This window comes from Malaya genurostris, chromosome 2 (genome assembly GCF_030247185.1).
Source record: "Malaya genurostris strain Urasoe2022 chromosome 2, Malgen_1.1, whole genome shotgun sequence".
Classification (NCBI taxonomy): Eukaryota; Metazoa; Arthropoda; class Insecta; order Diptera; family Culicidae; genus Malaya; species Malaya genurostris.
Window position 1 is genome coordinate 324823977 of NC_080571.1, and position 26820 is coordinate 324850796.

At 40.6% G+C, this 26820-nt stretch overlaps 2 protein-coding genes across 7 annotated transcripts in view; one reads left to right on the forward strand and one right to left on the reverse strand.

The window, feature by feature from the left end:
• The window catches only part of LOC131431399 (decorin-like), a 1479-nt gene extending 1115 nt beyond the window's left edge, over window positions 1-364 (forward strand). Inside the window, exon 2 of the mRNA XM_058597089.1 lies at window positions 1-364. This exon is cut by the window's left edge and continues 976 nt beyond it. Within this exon, the coding sequence (XP_058453072.1) occupies window positions 1-225 (225 nt within the window). The 3' untranslated portion in view covers window positions 226-364.
• The window catches only part of LOC131431397 (uncharacterized), a 232589-nt gene that overhangs the window by 98646 nt on the left and 107123 nt on the right, over window positions 1-26820 (reverse strand). The window contains exon 1 of one of the 6 annotated variants that reach the window (XM_058597085.1): window positions 25326-25605. The exons of the other annotated variants lie outside the window; for them this stretch is intronic. Within the exon in view, the coding sequence (XP_058453068.1) occupies window positions 25326-25349 (24 nt within the window). The 5' untranslated portion in view covers window positions 25350-25605. Of the gene's footprint in view, window positions 1-25325; window positions 25606-26820 lie in introns of those variants that run through there. 6 annotated transcript variants of the gene reach the window in all.

Consider the following 26820-nt stretch of genomic DNA (forward strand, 5'->3'; position numbering starts at 1 on the left):
AAAGTGACAATCAAGGTTAAAGAACGGGATCATTACTGCGAGCACAAAGTTACCGATATATGCTGTAATGGAGGAAGCATTGACTTCAATCTGGTTGATACGCTGGACAGGAAGGTGCAATTGTTGAAGTTTCAAAATTCGATTTTGTACGAAAAATTGTCAGAGACCAATGGGAAACTGGAGAAAGTGATCGGCGTTGTAGACCAACGAATTGTAAAAAAGTGACGATGAGTTGCATGCTCTAACTAAATTATGCATTTCTTACGCGCGTTGTTCAGAGAAAATTATAATCGTTCATTTTATGATTCATACCAATAAAGAAACTAGTGCGTGTTTTACATTTTAAATCAAACCGAAACTGAAAGAGGCTCGAATTGAATTTTCATTACTCTCCTTTGAACCGGTGTGATCTTCGACTAGTTTCACCAATATCACATGTATCCATCCGTCTTTGCCGGTGCCTTTTATATCAAAATAACACGAGAGTGAGAAAAGCAATTTATTTCGGCTAATAATAATCGCCTCCCTCACATCATAACCGGACAACCAAACTTCAGGCGGTCACGACTCGTTCCAGTGCCAGTGTCTAGGCTACTCGTTGTTTGCAACAATGTTTTGAAGCCATTTCATCTGTGCTATTGAGTTGAACGACCGGAAAATCCACTGATCCGAAGAAGAATTTTGTGTGCTCATTTGTTTTCCGCAACATATGTCAAATTGTTTACGAAACGCTCTATAAAGCTGAACTATTTGATACGTTATAGTTAGAATAGGGATGTGATAGGGGAGAGTGTATGAAAGTTTGTAACAACTGACTCTGTCTATATTACCTCACTTTATTCATCACTACGGTTACCTTCTTTTCACTTGGAACTTTTGATCTTTTCTATCGATCAATGTTCGTCCTTGAACATTGCAGTCCTGACCAGTGCTAAAATCATACTGACTTAGTTTAGAGTACCCCGGTAACCAATAAGCACATACTTATGCCGCAAATAATCGCTTATTGGCATTTCAACCGCACTCGAGACTGAATTAAGGCCGACTTTGGCAAAATATACCGCTATTCATAGGTAATACTTATTTATGGCTGGTGTGCATTCTGAAAGCTGAATTCAAATTGATTTACAACAGATGAGCTTTCAAATTGCTGATATTGAGCTATAAGCCTTTTAGTGCTCATAAAAGGCTATTTTATTAGTGTTTACTGGTTACCTGGGTATGATACGATACGATACCTAGCTTGTGAGTTCTGTACCATAGTCTATAATTTTCATATTCTTTCACCTCTTATAATATCTTATAATAGTTCGAAATCGTTAAAAAACCAAAAACTATACCCTGTGTTTCTGGAATAAAAAATCATCATCACGGACTCTAACATCAAATGTAACATACAGTAAAGCTATGAGAAGACAATGACAGCAACAACGAAGCCATGGACGAATGTGCGATTAGTGAAGCAACCAGTTCTTAAGCGCTAGTGGATGGAAGAGAGTATCCTCCCAAGAGGAATAACGAAGCGCGATGAACGGAACCAAGATCCGCTCAAAATCGGCGCTAAGAAACTGTTCACAGGGAACTTTAGCATATACAGCAGTAATGTGATGGATAGCAAATCATACATCAACACATTTTACACAGAAAACTCGTCAGATTCAGGATAAAATAACCCGAACATATATATGCATATTCTTAAACCTGAATCCAACAAATACCCCAAAAAATGCAGTGGGTAGAAAAATCTTTTAATGTGTTTGTAGCGATTATGTGTGAAAAAAAAATATTCCTAGGATACTGAATATGCTAATTGATACCATTTTTTTGTATTGGTTATCGTTGTCACCCCTTTTCTAAGGGGAGAGGAGCTTCCATTTCCCTCCTGCGATGATTGAGGGGCCCTTTGTTCGTGGTTCGTGGCTGTCACATATGATTAAAAAATATGACAAAACGGCTTCTCCGTATATTTAGTGAAAAATTAAATTGAATTTGGGTTTACTCGAATATCTGGATGTACTGATATTATAAAAGCGCACCCCCGATGTTCGTGACGTTTTGTCAATAAGTTCCTTTAAAAGCTCTCTTTCAGAGGTAAAATTGAACGTATGGAAGTTGAAAAACGTGTTTAATCCACCTAGCAGTGAGATGATACCTATTTTTATCAATCCGCATGTGTTTTTTGCATGAATATTCTTCGGTGTTTAAGTTTTCATGACATTATTTTAATGACCAAACCGATTCGTATGGCCATATGACGAATAAATTACAACAGTTTTGAATTCAACTTTGAAGCTTTTCGGGATTGTCATCTTCTATATCGGTTTGAATTTTAAAAATTCATCATCATGTAATTCGAGAACCGGAAGTCATAATTGGATAAAATAATTAATTTTTGTATATAAGTTTGTTTTAATTAAAATTTTTGTTTCTGAAATTTGATTAGGCTTTTTTTGAGAAAACGATTGAGCTTTGAGAAACGATTTTATACTGGAACCGGAATTCTAAAAGCGGTATGGCCGAAGTCAGATAAATTCACCTGAGTAGCTGTACAGTTTACATTTGTTTCAAAATATTTGAAAATCAGTTAAGACATCTTTGAGAGATCATAGCACGAATTAAATTTTTAGGTGCCTTCTGATCGACAACTGAATACCACTAAAACTGAAAAAAGTTAATTTTTTTATCGACTATCCAAATCTGCTAACCCGATAAACCTGATTAAATTATGTGGAATAGACATTTTTATACAATCCCCGAAACCGGAAGTTGGATCTGACTGAAAAGCAAGATGTTTTATAGAACTTTGAAACTTTTCATTTGAATCTTAGATGATTCTTAGACTTCATTTGAATCTTAGATCGGTTCAGCCGTCTACGAGAAGAATGAGTTACACAATTTTGATTTCGTTTCACATATCATCCTGTAGTTCCGAAACCAGAGGTCGGAACCAAACATAATGCAGGAACTTTGTTTGGGAGCATACGACTTTTCGTATGAATCTGAATTTGTAGAAAAGAAATTTTCCGAGAAAATTAATTGAAGTTATTTGTCACACACGCAGTTGCTGATCTCGACGAACTGATTCGAATGGTATATGGATGTTATGTTGTTCCAGCATTTATTGCTGTAAGTAGTTTAAAACAAAATAATTAAAAAAAATTCTGCCATCATCTGGTTTATATATGTCATATTCGAACGATTATGTTGCCAAAAACGAGCCGTGCCAAAATCGGTCCGAGGCTAAATGTCATGAAAAAGAATGCTGTACACAATCCTTTTGGTTCTTAGAAACAATTGTATGTAACAGTATAAAAAATCGTGTTTTCCGTTGCTCCCAAGCATTTCTTTGTCATACAGCGCTCAAAACTCCTACTGCTGGAATAGGGGGAAAAGTCGCTTACAGAAAAATTTCGATATCTCCGTTAAAAATGGACGGATTTTAACAATCTATGGCTTGTTGGATAGGTATTACCGTGCGGAATCTAAGTCTGAAAACATATTCTGCTTTCAAGGTCAATTGTGACAGATACTGTCAAAAAACTGAAAATTTTGACATAAAACTTTGTATAACTCAAAAAGTAAACATCCGATCTCAAAACCATTCAATAGCGTTTTGGGTGACGGGGAGACCTTTCATTTGCGACTAGTTTGATGAAAATCGGTCCAGCCATCTCTGAGATCTCGACCTCTTAGTTGACAACACACATACGGACACACACACAGACATTTGCTCAGTTCGTCGAGCTGAATCGATTGGTATATGTCATTCGGCCCTCCGGGCCTCGGAAAAATTTTCGAAAGTTTGAGCGAATTCTATACCTATTTTTTATATATATAAAAATAGGTAAAAAGAGATTGATTCCGGGAAATTACAAAACCAACGTCATCATGTTCAAAATTGCGAAACCGTTGAAATTGGCTAAATCTTATGACCTGGATGGATATCTTGGATGACCTTATCTCTCACGCTTTGCCCATCCCCGCATATACAGGGTCCGGCACTCAAAGTGTAACCAATTAAAAAGGCCATAAATTCTGTTTGGAAAATTACTTTTACTTAATTCAAAGTACAAAATGTGTAAAAATAATACAAAATTCAGAATCAATTCACTTTTGCTCGATATGACCACCTTTTGCCTTGACTTGATGACTTGAGAGAGCGAAGGAGTTGCTTCGTTTGGCCGAATGTGACTTGCAGGTATTTTGGCCCACTCGCGGACAATAACTTTTTTCAGCGCCTCGAGACTGGTGTATCTTTTAGTTCGGACTTTGCTCTCCAAAATGGCCCAAAGAGAAAAATCCATTGGATTCGCATCTGGTGAATTCGAGAGCCATTGTGTGGACGTGATGAAGTTCGGAACGTTGTTTTTCAGCCATTCTTGGTTCACTCGAGCTTTGTGAGACGGTGCCGAGTCCTGCTGAAACGTCCATGGTCTGCCACCGAAATGTTTGTCTGCCCACTAGAGATGGTCGGGTATAGAAATTCTTATACCCGAACCCGACCCGTACCCGAGTGATCAGCAAAAAAAATTACCCGTACCCGACCCGTACCCGATTGAAAATTTAAAAAATTACCCGTACCCGACCCGTACCCGATCAATAATAAATAAAAATCACCCGTACCCGACCCGTACCCGAAAAAAAATAAAAAATTTTACCCGTACCCGACCCGTACCCGATTAAAAATTACCTGTACCCGTACCCGACCCGAATGAGTAGTAAAAATTTTACCAAAATTCAGTATGGAAAAATTAAAGTGTTTTAGATATCGAGCCGTATCAGGCTCTAGTTGGTAAGAAAAATACATTAAAATGCTTGTTTATTTTTAAACATATAAATACACTGTGAAGCATGAATAATGTAATGTAACTTTTTTTTAAACATGCATAAAAAAACAAACGGTTCATCCGAATTAAAAATTTATTTTTTCATATTAAATTACAATCCTTCCGGGAAATTGTGGAATATAATTTCATTCAAATGGCTGCCTCGGTCCAGCTTTTTAATACATTTTCGATTGTATGCAGCTTTATTTCAGCTATGGCTGCACGAATGTTGTCCTTCAAGGCTTGATTTGACTCTGGCTTGTCCACAAAACACTTATCTTTGACAGCCGCTCAAAGATAATAGTCTAACGGTGTCAAATCACAGCTCCGAGGCGACCAAACGACATCCGAATTTCGACTGATAATTCGATTTTCGAAGACTGTGCACAGATGATCGATCGTAGCGTTGGCTGTGTGGCACGGGGCGTCGTCTTGTTGGAATCAAAAGGTGTCCAAGTCTTCCTCTTCAAGTAACGGGAAGAACCAATCGCTAATGATGACGCGGTACCGCTCGTCATTGACCGTGGCGGCGGCTCCTGCCTCATTTTCTAAGAAAAAAGGCCCAATGATGCCGCCAGACAAAAATCCGCACCAAACCGTCACTCTCTGAGATTGGCTTCTCCATGATGACGTGCGGGTTTTCCGTCACCAGATGCGAAAATTTTGCTTATTAACATACCCGCCGAGATGAAAATGTGCCTCATCCGAGAAGATGATTTTTTGCACATATTCCGCAACATTACCATAATTTTGGAAGTAAGACTGCACTATTTTCACGCGGTCCTCAAGCGTATACACAACCATTTTCGTTCAGCGGAAGGATACAACTAAGTTTCTGTCAAATCAGAAGTGACATTTAGGTTACCAATGTCGAAATAACCGCTAGTTCAAAAATAAATGTTAGATGGCGGACCCTGTAGATTTCCAATGTCTTTGGTACTTTATTTTCATTTACAAATATCAACAAAAGCGAGTAATATCTACTCAAATTTTTCGAGAAGCATATTTACCCAATATGTCGTAATACCCGTTGTACTCAATTTTGGGTAGGTATGGTTTTTACGAAACAGTGCGACTTTTGATCCAATTCTTTAGAACTATAAGTAAGCGTGCTCATTATCTTGACACACAAATAAAAATTCACATTCGAATCACTGGAAAAATCACGTAAAATAGTTCCAAATGTCAAATTGAATATAATACGTGATGAAAATGAATGTTATGCGAACATCCCCTAAAATAAATAGTGTGTTATCAGTTCGTTTACGTGAATTGACCAAAGAATCAAACAACGTACGTGTATTCCCGGTGTGAAAAATTCAATTTTGAACATGGTGAACAGTGAGTCCTTCAAGTGTAAGTAGTTTGAACATTCGAAGGAAATTTTTTTGGCTACAATTTTTTACTACAAAGCAAAATGAATTATGATTTTGATTTAAATTAATCTGTCAACTATGCCCGTTTTATAAGCCTCACAAACCCACATCCACGATGTTATCAGTAGCTGGTGGTTTTTACAGCCATTGAACCGGTGGAACCTCAACGAATGAACACGGTGAAAATTTGAGTATTTCACGAGAAAAGATTTTCGCCTTTACTTTTGCGACTCCACGTTGTCACGCATCGAGATTTTCACTTGTAGTCCAGTGAAAAGAAACGAAAATTAACTAGCAATATAGCCCAACTTGCTGTGCCATCAATCGGTGACATTTAAAGTGAGGTGACACCACCCAGAAGTGCAGAATAATAAGAACTTCTATGGTAAGAATCCCAATGATTTTTAGGAAAATTTTGAAAATCAATATTTAAAATAACAGTTTTCTGGTATCTGAATGTGATATGAGTCAGTCACGTACCCAGAGGGGGGGGGGGGGGGGGGGGGCCGAGGGGCCCTGGCCCCTCCCGAAATCAAAAACATATAATTATTTAGAATGTCTCAGACATGTGTTACAGAAATAACAAGACAGTAAAGGTAATGAAATGTAATACAATATCAGTTCCAGTGGAATAGTTAAAAGTGTAAGTATGTTAAAAACAGCCGTAAAAGGTACACCGAGAATTAGGTACATGAGCAATCTTCAGTAACATTATTTTTTAATCTTTGGGCCCCTCCCGAAATGAAATCCTGGATACGAGCCTGATATGAGTACTACACTACATTTTATATACTGCCCATACTTGCATATCAGTCCCATATGGGAAATCGGCATGTTGAGAAAAAGACGATCAAAAGTTTATTTCCGAATTTTTTTTATTTATTGTGCACCCTATTGCTGGTTCCGGGTTGGCGGTTCAATGCATAGGACGCTGGTCTTACAAGCCAGCTGTCGTATGTTCGAGCCCCGACCTGGAAGGATTCTTAGTGTCATTCATAGTACTAGCCATGCAATGATTCTGTACGCTAAGAATCGGCTGCGAAGTCTGTTGAAACAGAAAGGCCAAATTCCACGAAAGGAATGTAATGCCAAGACTTTGCTTTGCTCCCTAATGCTAAATCTTGGTATTATTACATGAAATATCGGTAATACACCTTTGGTGTTCCAATATTGCAACAAATGAAATTATTGAAATTTTGCACTGAATGGGACTGATATGCGGGTACTTAGCATATGGGACACAGAAATGAGTTGATATTTTTTTATATTTTACTGAACAAACTCTCAACTCATTGCAATTTCTGAGAGTATATTGAGGAAAGACTCCATTCCTCAAGCTAACTCAAAATTGGCGAAAATCGATATGAGACTGATATGCGAGTATGGGCAGTATATAAATCAAATATTTTTAATGGATTGTGCATTAAACAGCTTTAAAATGGCAGTCCATTAAAACCTACGTGAAAAGTAGATTCCGACCGCAACATCATGAGCTAAGGCAGTGTGTCTTATTAAATATGTTATAAACAAAGTAGGGCGGGAAATATTCACATAACTTTTCATGAAGCAAAAAATGAATTTTTCTGGAAAAAGATGCCAGTTGACAGGTCTGGTCCTAGGCGCGAATGTCAAAACCCCTTGAATCAAATTGATTATTTTTCGGAAGAACTGTTTTGCAATGAAAAAATCTCGTCAACGTATAAACATATTTATGTGAAGTACAAATGGTCGGGTAATCGATCCGAAAAAAAAATTTACCCGTACCCGACCCGTACCCGAGTGAGCGGTAAATTTTTTTACCCGTACCCGACCCGTACCCGAGTGAGCAGTAAAATTTTTTACCCGTACCCGACCCGTACCCGATTGAAAATAAAAAATTTTACCCGTACCCGACCAAAAACCCGTCGGGTACGGGTACGGGTCGGGTTTCGGGTAAAATACCCGATACCCGACCATCTCTACTGCCCACGGCTTCAAAGCAACCTCTAGAATACTTTCATGATAATATGTCGCATTTACTTTGACGCCAGGGTCGATGAAAACGATTGGAGAGCGCCCATCTGCGGTTACAGCGGCCCAAACCATTATCTGTTGCGGGTGCTGCCTCCTGGTGGCCAATCGATGACTCAAATTCTCGTATGAACGGTCGGTCAAGTAAACCCTATCGTTTTGAGAGTTTACGAATTGCTCAATTGGAAAAAATTTCTCGTCAGAAAATACAATGTTCGGAAATTGACCGCTTTCGGCCAAACGAAGCAACTCCTTCGCTCTCTCAAGTCATCAAGTCAAGGCAAAAGGTGGTCATATCGAGCAAAAGTGAATTGATTCTGAATTTTGTATTATTTTTACACATTTTGTACTTTGAATTAAGTAAAAGTAATTTTCCAAACTGAATTTATGGCCTTTTTAATTGGTTACACTTCGAGTGCCGGACCCTGTATAAACTTGTTTTTCCTATTTGCCTTTCTCTATAGGTAACAGAATAGCTGGAAACCCGACTTTCGAACGGAGCCTAGGAGACCCATAGTGTTATACAAGATTCGAATCAACTCGAAAAAATCGGAATATGTATGTGTGTGTGTAAATGTGTGTAACTTTAAACGATTTTCTTACTCTCTGAGATGGCTGAACCGATTTCAACAAAATTTAGCTTGTTTGTACAGCTACCATTGAGCCATTGATCAAATTCGAAGATCAAAATTTCCCTTCGAGTTCTGGAGATATAATGGTATAAGTGTCGCAACCGATAAAACGTGTTACATTTTTACCACTCAATTTACTTACAGATGGCGAAACCGATTTCAACAAAGTTAGGCTCGTTTGAAAGCTGCTATTGAGCCATTGATCAAGTTCGAAGATCGAATGGCTTTCGCTTCTGTTTCCTGCTATATAATGGTATAAGTGTCGTAACCGACAAAACGTACTTTGTTTCTTAGTCCTCAGTTTTCTCAGAAACTTGCAGGTTTGAAAGCTACTAATGGGTCATTGAGCAAACATTCGAAGATCAAATGACTGTCACTTCGAGCTTTGGAGATATAGTGGTATAAGTGTCGCAACCGACGAAACTCATTTTATTTCTTACCGCTTTATTCTCTCATAGCTTAGTTAGGCTCGTTTGAAAGCTGCTATTGAGCCATTGATCAAGTTCGAAGATCGAATGGCTATCGCTTCTGGTTCCTGCTATATAATGGTATAAGTGTCGTAACCGACAAAACGTACTTTGTTTCTTAGTCCTCTGTTTTCTCAGAAACTTGCTGGTTTGAAAGCTACTATTGGGTCATTGAGCAAACATTCGAAGATCAAATGACTGTCACTTCGAGCTTTGGAGATATAATGGTATAAGTGTCGCAACCGACGAAACTCATTTTATTTCTTACCGCTCTATTCTCTCATAGCTTACTGAACAAGTTTCAACAAACTCAAGCTCGTTTGAAAGATACTATTGGTCCATTGATCAATTTTGGATATCAAATGGCTGTGATTCCTGGTTCCGGATATATATAGTATAAGTGACGCAACCGACAAAAACGCGTTGCTTTTTTACCGCTCAATTTTTTCAATCGATTTTAATAAACTTAAGCTCGTTTGAAAGCTTTTATTGGATTTTTTATCTAGTTCACTTATCAAACTGCGGTCACTTCTGGTTCCGGAGATAATGAAAATGTAATGGTAAATGTGACGTAATCGACAAATCGTGTATCATGTTCGAAGATAATATGGCTTTAACTTACGGTTCCGTTAATGTAATAGTAGAAGTGAGGTAAGCGACCCATCTAATTACCGCTCAATTCATCCATATGACCCAATTTCAATAACTTCAGGCTCGTTCGAAACCAGAATTGGATTGTGGGTCGAGTTCGAAGATCATATGGCTGACTGTTTCGGTCAATTAATGTTTCAAGTGACATAAACGACAAATCATTTTTTCCCCATCCGCATAATTGATTCAGAGAGTGACCTATGATCACGTTCAAATGTACACACTTGGTTTGAGAAGTGTTGCCGAATATGTGACGTGAAATTAAGAAATGTTTCCGAATATCTGACGTAGAATGCTTTTGTGAACAACCCGAGTCAATCTGAATGAGTTGATATCAAAACTGAACCCACATTATTGTCAGAAGTTATCCTAATAAAAAAGTCAAAAAATGTTTTAATGGGACTGTGTCGTTGACGAGAGAAAGGCATTATCACACCACTAGGTGGATTAAGAATAGGTTCTCTGCTGATGAGTTCGCTAGAAAGTTTCTGATTTGCAAACGATCTGAAGATGCGAACAAAAAAACTCAAGCTTTCGTAACAGAAGGCTCCATAAAGCAAAGTGCTTTAAAAAAGGAATTATACCATTCATGAAAGCACACAAAAAGACTTTATGAAGTTTTGACCAAATTTTGATGCAGAGCACTATCAGTTCAATCTCAATGGCTATGCACTGATGTGCCAAAGACGAACCGTAGAAAAAAGGAAAAGGTAATATTTAAAAAACAAATTGTAAAACATCCCACTTCCCCTAGAGCAGGTTTCAAGTCACTATAGTGTCGGTGCTTTTTGTTTGTCATTTAACAATTGTAATGCGGTTCAATTGTTCAAATTCAGCACAGTCTGTTGCATGGGCTTTTGTTATAAACTCGACTGAGAACGCGACTCCTACAATTGTCCTGTACGAAGTATGTCGAAATAAATGGTTTTTCGTTGGGTTGTAGGGTCAAGACATACAATGCATAATAAGGTTCACATCATACAGGAATAGAAAAAAAACAGAGTTTGCATCAGCCGTTAATGTCATCAAACGATACTTGAAATGATCAATTGATTTAAAGTCATCAGTTAAAAACTGAATTTAGATTCATTGATTTTTTAACTAATCGAATAGATTTACTGTGAATGAACGCCTCATATTCATTTTAAACAGAATAGAAGACAATGACTAAATATTTTTATCTGTGTATTATTTTCCTCAGCTGTAGTTTATAACCTTGCCGCATTATTTTCGTGTGTGACAAATGATACATTAAATCAAATAGTTACGTGTATAACTGTGATGCCAGCACAAAACTCATTATCGAGTGAACACAAACAAACCCAGCATGAACCGTGATCCATGCTGCGTATATAAACGAACTCTTTTTCTTCTACTCAATCTGTTCTACCACTCGGAAAAAGGAACACAATGATCTCATTATAAGAGCTGACGGCTGTATTAAACCAGTGTCTGGGCCAACCGTCAGCGACCTCATTGCTTGTAGTGCGGTGGTAGCAGGCATCATCGTCCGTACGACCGTTTTGTGTATTGTAGAATACTCCAAATTGGGTTCCATTTTGTATTGTAGACATAAATTGATTCTTCAGAAACACTGGGCCAAGTTCATTAGACATAGCATACTATTTACGCTATACTACGAGTTTTAAAGTTGGAGTTACCTATTTTTAGCACAGCAATCTGTTATGAATATGGATACCCTGATACGTACAAGCATACGTCCGGATGTTGGTTTGATATATGATACAATTCTATTGCATTTGCCCTTATTTGATTGCCCTATGCACGTAAATCAACAGCATACTTGATGCTGCCTGTGCTACACAGCATATTAGTGGCACGAACTAGTTGAGTTTTCTTTGTAAAACTGGGTTCCTAAGATGATCTCTACCTAGAGAGGAAAAGAAGTACCTACATTACTCGGTCTATTTATAGTCTGACGAGGTTCTAGTGGGTGTATAAGATAAGAAGGAAAAAGTCTTCCATTGATTGTACGCTTATTAACTTAAGAACTGTGACAAATAAACATCAACACACGAAAGTTTATGAATCCAACATCTTCTACATGATAACTGTTCACTTTTGCTGTTAGCTAATGAAAGGACGCACTAGAACTTAAAATATAGCAGTCAATCAACTTCAACGCAGAAGTTGACATCGTGTCAAAATCTAAGAGCAATCGATGTTAGTACGAGTGTACACCCACTCAATCAATGACTGAAAATTCTGTATCTCTTACTTGTTTTTTTTCTGAATCCCATTGGTGTTCACCAGAACAGCCGAATGTCATCACGGGAGATGCGAAATTGACACCAGCTTTATTTTTACTCTCTCATATTCGAACACAGCACCCAAGTTAAACCAAGTGAAACCACATGCTAATCAGTCACTTCACCAGAAATAATCGGTTTCCATTCCCATCAATCGGGTAAGCAATTTTCGAAACCGATTGTATGTGGAAAATTTTCGATCATTTTCTCAATCAACTCGCTCGATTTTCTTATGGAATACCGATGGCAGCTCGATTCGGAAAACAACACTTTTCACTCATGCAAATCGAACAACCAGTGTTGGAACAGTTCAATTTTTCAATGACCGATGGGTGTCACGCAGTACTGCGCTGACAGCTTGATCATTTATACGGGGATTGCCATAGTCTAAGCTCAAACTGCGTAGGATATTGACCAGGCGAGGGATAACCTATCCTCCTGCGCAGATAAGTTTTATTTGGAATCGCTTCGTGCTTTCGTTCAAAACGAGATTTTTTCGGTCATTTTCTGAGATTTTCTGTGAAAACCATCATTTCTAGTTCAAAATTTAAAGAATGAATGTTCACTGGTTGCAACAACAATACGTTGTTCACGAAATCCACTTGAACCTTTTACACAGGTGGGGATTGAATTATTTCACGCCATCTGACAACTGGTATCTAATAATAGGTGGAGTCAATGAACTTCAATTAATTGTACTAAATTACGCCTACTCATTTGACTATAACACATCCAGGGGAATATGACTATGTAGTAACCACAAAACTAATACATACAGAATAGAAAGTTCGAACAATAACAACAGGATTCGATGAGATTCAATCCATTCCATCATTTAATCCAGAGATATTATTTCAAGCTTCAATGAAAAAGAGAGAAAGAGAAAACGCACTAGCAATGACAAAATTTCACAAATCCTGCCCCACGGTACTGCTGGTGGGCGTCCGACCAGCAAAACAGTCGGCAGCTTTGTACATCTAGTGTCTCGTCAGGGTAGACTGGAAGATCAAATTTGCATTTGACATTCGTCTGATGCGATCACGTCACAAGTCGTTTTTTTTTGCAGCGCAGGTGTCGAAAGTCTTCTGACGAATACTTTCCAGAGAGGCGGTTGCTTTGGTTTGTGGAACCGCAACTTGAACGAAAAAAAAATCAACCCCAATCCAATGCAATCAAATTCGCGAAAAGTGACATTCTAAAACCGAAACTAACGTGCACGATTGTCGAGACATTCATAATTGGCCGTCAGTCACTTCGTGGTAGTGTTGTTGTGAGCGTACGAGCATACCTACCCACAAAAACTGCAGGTGGTGATAGTTCAATTTTGAATTTATTCCACCATCAAATGTACCGTAGCGATCGCGATTCGAGCCGGCGGAAAAATGAGCAATTAAATCAGTAACTCACTTTTTGTCATCGACATCTACAGCTCTACAGTTTCAGCGCAGAACAAAAAAGCATAAAATTGTTGTATCATGCCGTATGTTCGGCACTGTAACGTAAGGAGGTGGCATGGTGGGTGTATGTAGCTTAGCAGCACCGTCGATCCGTTTGGTTTCGCGTGCATGGCACAACCTAACGCCAGGAATAGGTAAAAAATCGATCGTGCTCGACTATCACCACCACCGACATTCCAGCATTCCAAAGTTGGGAATGATCATTGCAAAAATCTCGACGTTCGCTAGCTGGGTTGTACTCGATTGTGCAAGAAATCTTTACCGGTTGATGCTGGGACAGGTGAGTTTTCTCGAATGGTTATTTCAAATGAAACACGATAGGCATTTTTTCATAACGATAATGCAACAGATAGCTTGCTCTTTTTTTGGATGTAACTCAGTTTAATCAATTGACAGGTCAATCGGTTTGTTTGTGGGTGTAGAGGCAAATCGAAAACTATTTTACTGCGTTTGATATTTCTTGATATCAACAACTTATATTTAGTTATTGCTTTTTTTCAAAAATTAGTACTACAAACCGTTTTACATTTTGCACATATACTTTTGAAAAGTTGAATAAACAATCCGAATTTGTATTATACGCTTGAAATGGTTCGTTAGGAGCAAATCGTCAACATTTTAAGCCCTATATGATAATCATGTATTTTGAGAGACTAAATAAGCAAACTGCCAAACTCAAAAACTAACGACTAACTTTTCTTGAAATACTATGCATCATCTTTTGGACACTCTGTTCGTCAACTTCCCGAGTCACTTTTCCAGTTTTTGTTGTTAAAATGAAACACTCATTTTGAATGAGAAAATTTAAAAAAATATATTCCAAGTATTGAGCATTGCTTTCTACACATCTTGACCACCTTTCTGGCAATTTATGGTGGCTTTTGTGTTTCCATCGAAAACACCAATAGTTCGTCTTTTGAAGCAAACCAATCAAACACAATTTTTGACTTCTTCGTAGCAATCGAAGTGCTTCTCGACCAATGTGTGGCCCATCGATGAAAACAAATAATAGTCGGAAGAGTCCAAGTCTGATGAATACAGCGGGTGGGGTAGCAGCTCCCCGTCAAGTGCTTTGATCGTATCCTGAGCCGGTTTTGCTTTATGTGCAGATGCATTGTCGTGTGCCAAATTACTTTGCTATGTCTTCTGGCCCATTTTGCTCGATTTTCATTTTGATTATTTATTGTTCATATTGATTATTTATTGTCTATAACGATTAGTATTAAGAGTTTTACCAGGGTTTATAAGCTCATGATACATCACACCTTTCTGATTCTACCAAACACAGAGCGTCGCCTCCTTGCCGAATCGAACTGATTTTGCAGTCGATGGTGGGTGATGGTTTTTTCGTTTAAGATTTTTGGTCTTTTCTTATCAGGTGAATGGATTTTTAAATCATTAGGGCATATTCAGTAGTGTACTAGTTCTAGGTGCATAATTTATGTCAGTTTTAAAATTTAAATCTGGATTTTATAACAAGAAAAACTTTTCAGACCCAGTAGTGTATTTTTCGTGTTTCAAATATAGAAAATATAGAACGGAATCGTATGACAGAAGAACTTTTCGAATAAATTAAACTAGAACGGATTGCTGGGGATAGGTTTGTTCCAGTTTCAGTTCTATTATAGATCTTCCACATAAAACTTATAGCTGCTGAATTTACTCTTAAAATTTTTTTGTGTGCTCTTGCTAAATCAGATTTTTGGAAAACTCAGACCAAACAAAAAAAGATGTTCATATTATTTTATTTTACTTGATAGTAAATCTAACTATTTTTTTCTTTTTATTAACAAAATTGATGATTAAGAGGCGAAAAACTTGTTGTTTCCGGGACCGAAAACATATCTTTTTGCTCATGTCTTCTATACAATTTCGAGGAATGTTCTCGTTTTCTAGCCTAAAATGTTGTTAAGAAAAAGGACATATTTTCAGATTCAATTTTTTATTAGTACCGAACGCAAAAACAGACCGAAAAAAAGATTTCACGGGATAGAAAAATTTACGGGATAGAATTCCATCTCTGTAATAATACTTTCGGAAATTTCCGTTTTCAGTCTTTTTGCAAGCTGTTTCGCATTGAGTGCGACCTACGCTTGAACAACAAAGGGGTAATCGTCATTATTTACATTTCTTAGAACATCTCTTTGATCCGTCGGCATTTTTTTCATCGCACAATTAAAAACAACTATGTGATGTGTATAGGATCATGTCTACTGTTTGATTTAGACATTTTGAATGATATCGAAACAAGAGGAACAACGTATCAAAATTTTGCTCGTGCATTACGAAAATCCGAACTATTCGCATGACCAATAATATAATTCTGTTCATGAAGATGCTTACGAAGTTTAACCGCATGGTACAGGATGATGAGCCCTACGTCAAGATATAACTTAAGCAGCCCCGTGGTAGGAATATTATATGACAACTACATGACACTTTTCAATTTCGAAAACTACCGAAATTCGCAAAGAAATAGCTCGTGGAACGAAGTGCGACATGTATAACGAGATCGAAACCATCAACCAGAGAATTTATGTGCATAAGTGCCTAGAAGCACGGAACTGTTACCTTTCCTCAAGTAACACAATTGTTCCATTCAGTTTTGGTTGGATTTGGCATCTTGCCATTACGAAAAAAAACTGTTTTAATCCACCGAGTGGTGTAATGATGCCTTTCTCATGTATAATATTGTGTTATTCTATTCAAAATGTTTCTCTTCGATTTTTGAAAAAAACCAAGGGATTGCTTGTGCATGAACTAGTATAACATACAGAATGAAACAATACTTTGCTCGCGTAGGTTATTCTTCTTCACTATTATATGCACTTCCGGCACCGGAACCCGAGAACCGGTATGAGCGAAGTCGGCTCGTACGGCCACCAACTAACATGATGTACAAACTCTACTAGTTATTTTTCAAATTTTGAAGTTTTTATTCAATTTTGCCATCGCACTTTTAATAACCATTCAAATGTTTGTTGTATCCGAAAATATGCAGTAATTTTTGGTATGACCATAAGACCTTTCATTTCAGCCTAAGATTGGGAATAAGGGTTTTGAGCCCAGTTTATTAATTTTTTTACGTTTTTTGTTTCGCCGGTTTAAGTGACGGTGTTCAATATAGAACACACTTTACCCTATAACTTCGGAACCGGAAGCCGGATCCGGATGAAATTCAGGAATTCCGTATGAGACCGTGAGACCATTCATTTGAATCTAAGTTTGTGAAAATCGGTCAAATCGCTGAGAAAAGTGAGTGAGATCTATTTTGGTATATATGACCACTATTTCCGGTACTTCCGGAACCGGATACCGGGAACCAGGATAGCCGGAATCGGTTTGTTTAGTTGCCCACTGATAATGACTTTCGATTTCTGTAGTTTTGAGATCAGTTTAGAAAATTTGTTACGTTTTTTGTTCCGCCGGTTTAAGTGACGGTGTACAATATTTAACACACTTTACCCTATAACTCCGGAACCGAGAATCGGATCCGGATGAAATTCAGGAATTCCGTATGGGACCTTTCATTTGAATCTAAGTTTGTCAAAATCGGTTCAGCCATCTCCAAGAAAACTTAGTGAGATTATTTGACACATAAACACACACACACAAACACACACACACACACACACACACACACACACACACACACACACACACACACACACACACACACACACACACACACACACACACACACAGCAGGGACTTTGTCCAAGGGCTTGACGACCCCTCCCTCGGCAACTGTGAGTTGTGGGGCTTGTCTAGGATGTGGTGGAGTTTGGCAGTGGGCTCTGTTGAACTTCTATAAAAAGCTGCATGTATCCGCAGGCAAGCCCTTCCTAAGCGACCGTGTGCCGCTTAAAGTACACAAGCCCTGCGGGAGTGCCTATCGGCACATCAGGATTAATATCAGTGAAATCCTGATTATGGTATACTGGTCACGGCGAACATAACGGACAGGATTTTTTGGTTTATGGATAGGATATGACGACTTTGGGCTGACAGTCGTGCTGTTCTGCTCCCTCAGTAAGGAAGGGTGATATCGACATGAAATGGCGAGTAGGATAACAGTACGGCTGCCTCCGTCCCGGTAAAACCGTGGCAGGCCTTCGGATACGTTCGATACCCGTACATCAACTTGATGAGTACTAGGCTCGGATGTAATATTCCCGACTTACGCCGATCCGGCTCTGAACACGGTTCTCATGAGGGGCCGTGTCAACCCTAGCATGGCCTCACTGCTTGCATAGATAACCATGGGATCACAGAAGGCAACTAGTTACTTCGGGTGGAGATAGCGGTCCGAAGGGGGGACCCTGGAAAATGGAAGAGAGCACTAATCAAAAGGAAGTTGGAACGATGAATCCGTTCGCCAAAGGCGGTTTATCGAGATCTCCGCCCCTGCAAAACCAACATGGGCACCAGTCTCGTGATAAGGAGCAACAGAAGTTGCAGCAGCAGTCACAGCAGCAGCCGCAACAGCAGCAGCCGCAACAGCAGCAGCAACAGATGCACCAGCCAAAGCAGAATGTGTTGAACAAAACAATGCAGAAGCCGAGAGTACTAGAAGCGAAAAGTTTAGTGGACGAGCTCCATAGTTTCGTGGACGCAAGGAACAACATCCACAAAGAAATTAAAGAGATGGTCCACAGAATTCGGAAGGCGGTAGTATCGGCCGTCAAAGAGTACGAAACGATAGTAGAACGAGCAAACACAGCGGAACTTACATTAACATCCGCTAAAGTTACCGCTATCACGAGTTCTCTGAAGCAGGGAGGCACCAGTGCAGCTCCGGTGAGCTCAACGAAACAAGGGAAAGAGGGGGTTGCTGGGGTGGATAATGTCTCTGTTTCCATTACTCCAAAGAGGCCAAGAACATCTCCAGGAGACGAGAGACCAGGCGGTTCCAAGAGACCTATACGCCTAGACGAGGACTCCTCTGAGGAGGTGGCTGAGCAAAAGGAAGGATGGAATACTGTTGGTGGCCGGAAAACAGAGAGAAAAAAGAGTCAGCAAAAGCGAAAGGAGCGGAGAAAATTGGAGCAGAAGGGGAAAGAAAAGTTTGTGCCTCGTCAAAGGACACCAAAAGGGGACGCAGTTCTCGTCAAGGCTAACGAGACTATGACGTACGCAGCAATCCTCAAGAAGGTCAGAGAGGACCCGAAGCTGAAGAATCTCGGTGAGAACGTGGTGAGAGCAAGGCGCACGCAAAAAGGAGAAATGCTTTTCGAGTTGAAAAAGGACCCTACGGTCGACCATGAAGGAGCTCTTGGGTAAATCATTGGGTGAAGGAGCGGAAGTGAAAGCTTTATGCCCGGAAACGATGATTATATGCAAGGACCTAGATGAGGTCACCTCAGCAGAGGAGCTAAGCGGTGCACTTAAGACACAGTGCAACCTGATAACGGCAACTGGGTGTCAGATAGAACAGGAATGGCCGCGATACACGTCATGGGAAGATTCCCTATACAGGAAGTGGTCGAGAGCGCAAGTGAAGGCTTCGTGATTGCTAAGATTAACGGCGTCTTTGTATGCAGTTGCTATACCCCTCCGAGGTGGACAGTGGAGCAGTTTAGCCAGGTGCTGGAACAATTGACCAATAAGCTAATCGGACGAAAACCAGTAGTCATAGGAGGAGACTTCAATGCCTGGGCGGTGGAATGGGGCAGCAGAGTAACCAATGCAAGAGGATACATCCTGCAGGAAGCTTTAGCAAAGTTAGAAGTACGATTGTGTAATGAAGGCTCCGTTAGTACATTTCGGAAAGACGGTAGAGAGTCGATCATCGACGTCACGTTCTGCAGTCCTAATCTGGCAGCAAACATGAATTGGAAAGTGAGCGAGGAATACACTCATAGCGATCACCAAGCGATACACTATCGCATCGGCCAACGAATCCCAGTGGCGACACGGAGAAGCATTACCGATGGGCGAAAGTGAAAGACGAAAACCTTTAACAAGGACCTCTTTATTGAGGCACTTCGACCGGACGGCGGCGTCGATAATATCGATGCGACCGAACTGAAAAGAAGAATGATGATGGCTTGCGACACCACAATGCTGCGAAAATCGGAGCCAACGAATAGCCGCCGCCCAGCTTACTGGTGGAACGAGACGCTCAGTACGTTACGAGCTGCTTGCCTCAGAGCCAGGAGGCGGGCCCAGAGAGCAAGGACAGAAACAGAAATAGAGGAACGCAAGTCCGCTTTTCGGGAAGCCAGGTCCGCTTTCAAACGGGAGATTAAGCGTAGCAAATCAAATTGCTACAAGAGACTGTGTCGAGAAGCAGACGCCAATCCCTGGGGGGACGCATATCGAGTTGTGGTGGCGAAAATTAAGGGTCCGTCCACCGTAGCTGAGATGTGCCCGAACAAGTTGAAAGAGATCGTGGAGTGTCTCTTCCCGAAGCACGACCCGACTACTTGGCCACCAACACCGTATGGCGAAGAAGAAGCCGACTCTGTTGATCGGCAAATTTCTAACGAAGAGCTTACACAAGCCGCAAAACGACTGAAAGCCAAGAAAGCTCCAGGCCCGGATGGGATACCAAACGTGGCGTTGAAAACCGCGGTTCTGGCGTATCCAGACATGTTCCGAACTGTGTTACAGGAGTGCTTGAATGAAGGCAACTTCCCAGACATGTGGAAGATCCAGAAGCTGGTGTTGCTGCCGAAGCCAGGTAAACCACCGGGTAATCCTGCCTCGTATAGGCCTATTTGCCTGCTGGACACACTTGGGAAACTCCTGGAAAGAATTATTCTCAACAGGTTGATGAAATGCACAGAAGGCGAACGAGGATTGTCGAACATGCAGTTCGGTTTCCGTCAAGGAGTGTCGACGATTGATGCAATCCGGACAGTGCTTGAGAGCGCTGAGAAGGCGTCCAAACAGAAGCGAAGAGGTGACCGATACTGCGCCGTGGTTACAGTGGACGTGAAGAATGCTTTCAACAGTGCCAGCTGGGAGGCCATCGCCACAGCACTACACCGAATGCGGGTCCCAGATTATGTTTGCCGAATCCTAAAGAGCTATTTCCACAATAGAATCCTGGTGTACGATACGAACGAAGGACAGAGGTCAGTGCGAGTGACGGCGGGCGTCCCTCAGGGATCCATTCTCGGTCCGACTCTCTGGAACGCTATGTACAATGGGGTCTTGACACAGAAACTTCCCAGGAAAGTGAAAATCGTGGGCTTCGCGGACGACATATCGTTAACGGTGATGGGCGAGTCTCTGGAAGAAGTAGAGGCCTCGGTGACAGAGACGATAAGCACGATTGAGGGCTGGATGAACGGAGTCAAGTTACAAATAGCTCACGACAAAACGGAAGTGTTGTTGGTGAGCAACTGCAAGTCGATCCAGCGTATCGAGATAGATGTAGGGGGACATGCGATTTCAACTAAGCGAGCTCTGAAACTTCTCGGAGTGATGATCGACAACCGGTTGAACTTTAACTGCCATGTCGACTATGCCTGCGAGAAGTCCGCGAAGGCGATAAATGCAATAACGAGGATCATGCCAAATGTCGGTGGCCCGAAAAGCAGCACAAGACGTCTGTTAGCCAGTGTATCTTCGTCAATACTACGGTATGGTGCTCCTGCCTGGGGAACAGCATTGAAAACGAAGAGGAACCGTGAAAAGCTCAACAGAGCATTCCGGCTTATGGTCATACGAGTCACGAGCGCCTACAGGACAATATCGTCGGAAGCAGCAAGCGTTATCGCTGGAATGATCCCAATCTGCATTACCCTGGCGGAGGATATCGAGTGTTATCAGCGTAGAACCACCAGAAACGTGCGAACGATGGTTCGAATCGATTCGATGGCGAAGTGGCAGCAGGAGTGGGACAGTACGGAGAAAGGTAGATGGACTCACCGGCTCATTCCACATCTGTCGCCGTGGATGAATAGACAACACGGAGAGGTAAACTTCTACCTAACGCAGTTTCTATCTGGCCATGGTTGTTTCCGGAAGTATCTGCATCGGTGTGGTCACGCCGCGTCTCCATTTTGTCCGGAGTGTGAGTATGTTGAAGAAACACCAGAACATGTGATATTCGATTGTCCCCGGTTTGCGGAAGTACGTAGAGAAATGCCTGCTCTAAGGGTGGATAATATATCTGAGGAAATGTGTCGTGAAGAAGGCACTTGGAATGCAGTAAACAAAGTGGTAACACAGATACTCTCGGAGTTGCAGCGAATATGGAGAAGGGATCAGCGAGTAAGCGTCGGATCGAGAGAACTTCCTTCGTCGGTGTAGTCTTGATCCGTCGTCGGGGACAAGATGAGTAGACCACGTCATAGCATCGTAAGGATACAAGTATCGAAAACGTCGGTTTCGAGAGAACTCCCAGCGTCGGGGAACTCTCTGTCGCGGTAGGCTAGATCCTTCGGCGGGGACTAGTCGAGTAGCCACCACAACACCGACTTGTGTCGTCGGGGCGCCAGCCAACCAGAAGCTATGCTCCAACTGGAATCGCCGGACCGACCTCGGCACTCTCTCGTGTGTCCCGAGTGGTGCAACAGGGGACTCGGTGTCGGGAGAGCCTCTTTCGCCGGGGAACTCTCCGTCGGTGTAGTCTAGATCTTTCTTCGGGGATTAGACGAGTAGATCGTGGCGTAGCACCGTTAAGATAGTCGGGGCACCAGTGAACCGGAAGCCATCCTCCAACCGGCATCATTGGATCGACCCAGGCATCCTTACGGTCGGGCCGTGGACGGGTATCGAAAACGTTGGTTTCGGGAGAACTTCCATCGTCGGGGAACTCTCTGTCGGTGTAGGCTAGATCCATCACCGGGGACTAGTTGAGCAGACGCCACAACACCGATTCGAGTCGTCGGGGCATCAGCGAACCGGACGCCATGCTCCAACCGGAATCGCAAAGCAGACCTCGGCACTCCTTCGGGTGTCCCGCGTGGCGTAAAAGGGGAAACTCTCAGTCGGTGTAGGCTAGATCCATCGTCGGGGATCAGTTGAGTAGTGCGGTGCGACGTAGCGGCATTGGGTTGTCGAGGCGCCAAAGGTGGATCGAGAGGGATAAAGATAGAAACTCAGGAGCTCATTTTCTTTCAAACGAAGAAGTGCATGAGCACAGCCGAGATGTATATAGAGAGCAGGAGCTCATTTTCTCCCAAACGAAGAAGTGCATGAGCACAGCCTCCCCCGAAGTATTGAGCTTAGCTTAGTTCCGGGGGGATCAAGGCAAGATGTCCAAGGTGTTTTAGTGGGTAAGGTTCAGCCAGTCCCACTCGCTGGTTCACAATAGCGGTAGCTTGACAACTACTGAGCGCGTGAACTGGGAAAGTACATAAGTAGGTATTTCACCTTGTAAAAAAAAAAACACACACACACACACACACATACACACACACACGCACACACGCACACACACACGTACACCTCCGGGCCAATTTTTACTAGTCGGTTTTTCAAGTGATTGCATAACCTTTCTATATGAGAAAGGCAAAAAAAACATCCTTCCAACACCTCAGAGCCCCAGCACTATTTCAACGGATTTCACAGCCGATTCGTAAGGGTACAGAACACCTTTTTTTCCTAGTCGGGAATTCAACATATGACATTTATACATTATTCCTGACAGTTATGAGACTAACCCTTGTCGATGATCCTAAAGCTCCAACTCCATCAGTTTTGAATGTTTAATCAATTTATTTTACACAATTTCTAGTTTTAGATTTTATGTCATTTTGATGTGAATACGTCTTACTTTACGCCTGAGGCGCCTTTCTCAAAATTTACCCTCTCGGAGAGTGATACGTTTTCGATCGTGAATATCTTTTGCTGTATCTAACGTATCTACATAATTTTAACTACTTGCTATCAGAAATATGATCAACAATTTATTGTAGAATTTTCAGCTGTATGACATAACCACAAATAATTCAAAATTTGAATTTTCTAAATGCATGGTAACAACAAATATTAAAGAGGAAAACTCATGACGGGTGTTTGCCCTTCTCGTCCCCTCGACGACGGTAGCTTGAGCATTTCATTTCGAGTTCCAGTATCAAGAATTCAGTCCCTAAATGTAGGTACAGTTCCAGGTTCATAATTCAGTCCCAGCTGCTGAATCAAGCATATAGTTCCAGATTTCAGTTTCAAGTTAAGAGGGAATATTCTGCTGTTACTGCGTTGTGCATTTGAGGAAATTGACATCAATATTAATGATCAAAAAAAAAATTACGGCGGGTTTGATTTTGTGCACAAAAATACACTAAATACTCTTTTATACTCGATTCAAATTGATCGGAATCTTTTGAAGAAAGCCGATTCGATGTCGAATCAACTTCACAATTCACAAGAGTTTTCAGCAATTACATACCTCAAGTACATACGAAAACCAAACATTCAATAGCGTTTGCTGATAATAAGGCAATCATCGGACTTTGCAAGCCTGCAAAAGCGTACACAAAAAAACGTAACTGAAACAAAAAAGCAGTTATGTGCGGTGGGCGTTACGATCGCCGAAATTTGAGAGCACGTCATCATCGGTTGGTTCCGCAAGCTTCTTATCAATGTTGAACTTGGACTCGCCGGACGGATGATAACAACAGAAATTTCCCAGTTACCGAGAGGGAGCTCAGTTGGACAATTGGACACTGTTCATAAAATTACATTACATTTTCCACTCAGTAAAATTAGTTTTCTCATCAACAACTCACCTTACTACTAGCGGTTGATGGTCATAGTATTAGACAGGGGCGTATGGCATTATGGATACAATCGGCCCACCGCGATTGAGTTGTAGGAATTGCAACATCTCTGCGTTATCGAAATGAAATAGAAAACAATAAGAGATTCGCGTGTCAGATACTTTCTATAGGAAGTATAACACTCACCGGTTATCTTTCGCACATTGTTTATTCACTTTCCTAGTTGGCAAGTTAACGAAGGGAAGGGTCATTAAAAGTTAGAGGCGGTTCTGAATTTTATTATTTTTTCGAATATCTTCCACGTTATAAAGTAGGAGAACAGAAAATAAGTGCGTGTGATAAATAATTCATTAACAACATTGAACAATATTTGGTGCTTGTATGTGAAATAGATAAATGATAACATGACGAATATATGTGAACATATTCAGAGTATACATATTCGAAACCCGTGTTTCAAATTGAATTATTCTCTCGGTCGCAATACATCATTTCACGTTCCTCTCTGGCGATTGGAAATAAATCCATTAAAATGCTGTTTCACTTTTACTTCTTTGGCATACGCGACGAACACAGTAAATCAGAAACCGTCAGAGATAGGGAGAATTAAGTAGAACACATAATCGGGAAAGTATAAATTGTGGCTAACATATTTCCGACTGATCATCGAAAGAGGAACTCTAGCTACTAAGAAAACGAATTAGAGAAAAAAACGGCAAGGAGAAATCGTTTTATCGGTAAAAAGTAACGGAAAGCGCTTCAGGAATGATTCAGTGTGCTACTACTATACAATGATTTACATCGTAGCTATGCACTGGACACAAGCTGATTAATTTCCAGATGTAATTTAGTACGTATACAGACACGTGTAGCATCCGCCATAATGCAATATCTATTATGCGATCTACATATGCTTGAACAATTTATGCTTGCTTTGTTTACCAATTCATCACTTACTTGCTCACAACGAATGTACTCCATTTTGCGGGAACGACAATTTTCGTCCAGTTCGAAAAATTGTGCTGATCAGGATTCTTCTTACGAATTTTTCTTTTCATTTTCACATTTTGAAAACTAAGAACGGATCGTAGATTTGCTTTCATCGAAATCACATTTTGGAGGTTTGTTTTCCACCACTAAATACTTGTAACACACCAGCGCTACTTGCATTACCATTTAAACACTCAAAAAGCACTTGTTTTTTTCTCGAATGTTCATGATTTTTGCCCGACCATTGGCAACACTGATAGTTTGACTTCTGTAACTAAAGTATTGGATTTTCGAATTTATAAAACGTTTAGCAATTCGGGAAGTCAACATACAACCTTATGAGCTCCATTTTGAATTATTATATTCTTTTAATTTCATACTGACTTTAAGATTTGTGACCCGAAAAAATGAAACACATTCCTAAATTCTTGGTGGGGGACGGGTATAGTGTGATGGGTAAGACGATGCCTTGCACGCAGCCCAGCTGAGTTCGATTTCCAACCTCGTACATAGTATCAGAAAGTTTTTCTGGTCCGAAGAGGCGAATGACCTCAAGGTTAAACCCTCTAAAATCGAAAAAAAATCTTGGAGTACACCTGAACATTATGATTCTAGGACTACTTCTATTCTTTGATGAAAGGCCAATCAAACATATGGAATGAAAAAGTATTAGTAAATCGACATGTCAAAAGTAGTTCGAGAAATGGTGGTTGACGATAAGGATTAACTCACATTCTTTAAAGACAAAGAATTGGAGGCAGTACTGGAAGAGAATTCGTGCCAGAGGCAAGCTTGCTACGTTATTGGGTGAAGAATGAAAAGTACTTTCCTTGGCCTTGAAGAAGGCATTGAAGACCATCCAAATGTTTGGAAATGAAGTACCGTACAAGTTGAAGCCGAGAGTACAATGCGTTTTGTATATTTTGTATCCCGTTAACAATTCTGCAAATAATTCAATGCTTAAGCCATTGCATGTGACCGTGCGTTTTCGTGATGATAAATTCCTGAAGTGTCTAGCTTTATATTACTCAGAAGTAGTTCGTAACATAGGACATTTTTCTGATTCCGCCATATGACATAAAAGATAGAAAAACCACTTTGGCATCAATTTGGACCGCTTGCTATACTTTTTTTGCATTCAAACCGGACTCAAAAGGGTGCCACATACTACAAACTACGGACCATTGTATCGGGTATTGCATATACATGGTTTAACCCTGATTCTGGCTCCATACCCAAAACAAGGTTAAAGTAGTGGTAACATTTAGCAAAAAAGTATAGTATGATCGACGAAGTGAAGTCATAGCATGGTTCGTTGCTTCATTGTTATTTAATTGCAGTGGCACTATTGACTTTGACGAGCTAAAACCGTGCTTGGCCTAGCTGCTCTTATCAGATCTACAGTAGATTAAAAAAATATGATCTGCACCATTAGTCACTACCGACCTTATATATATATAAT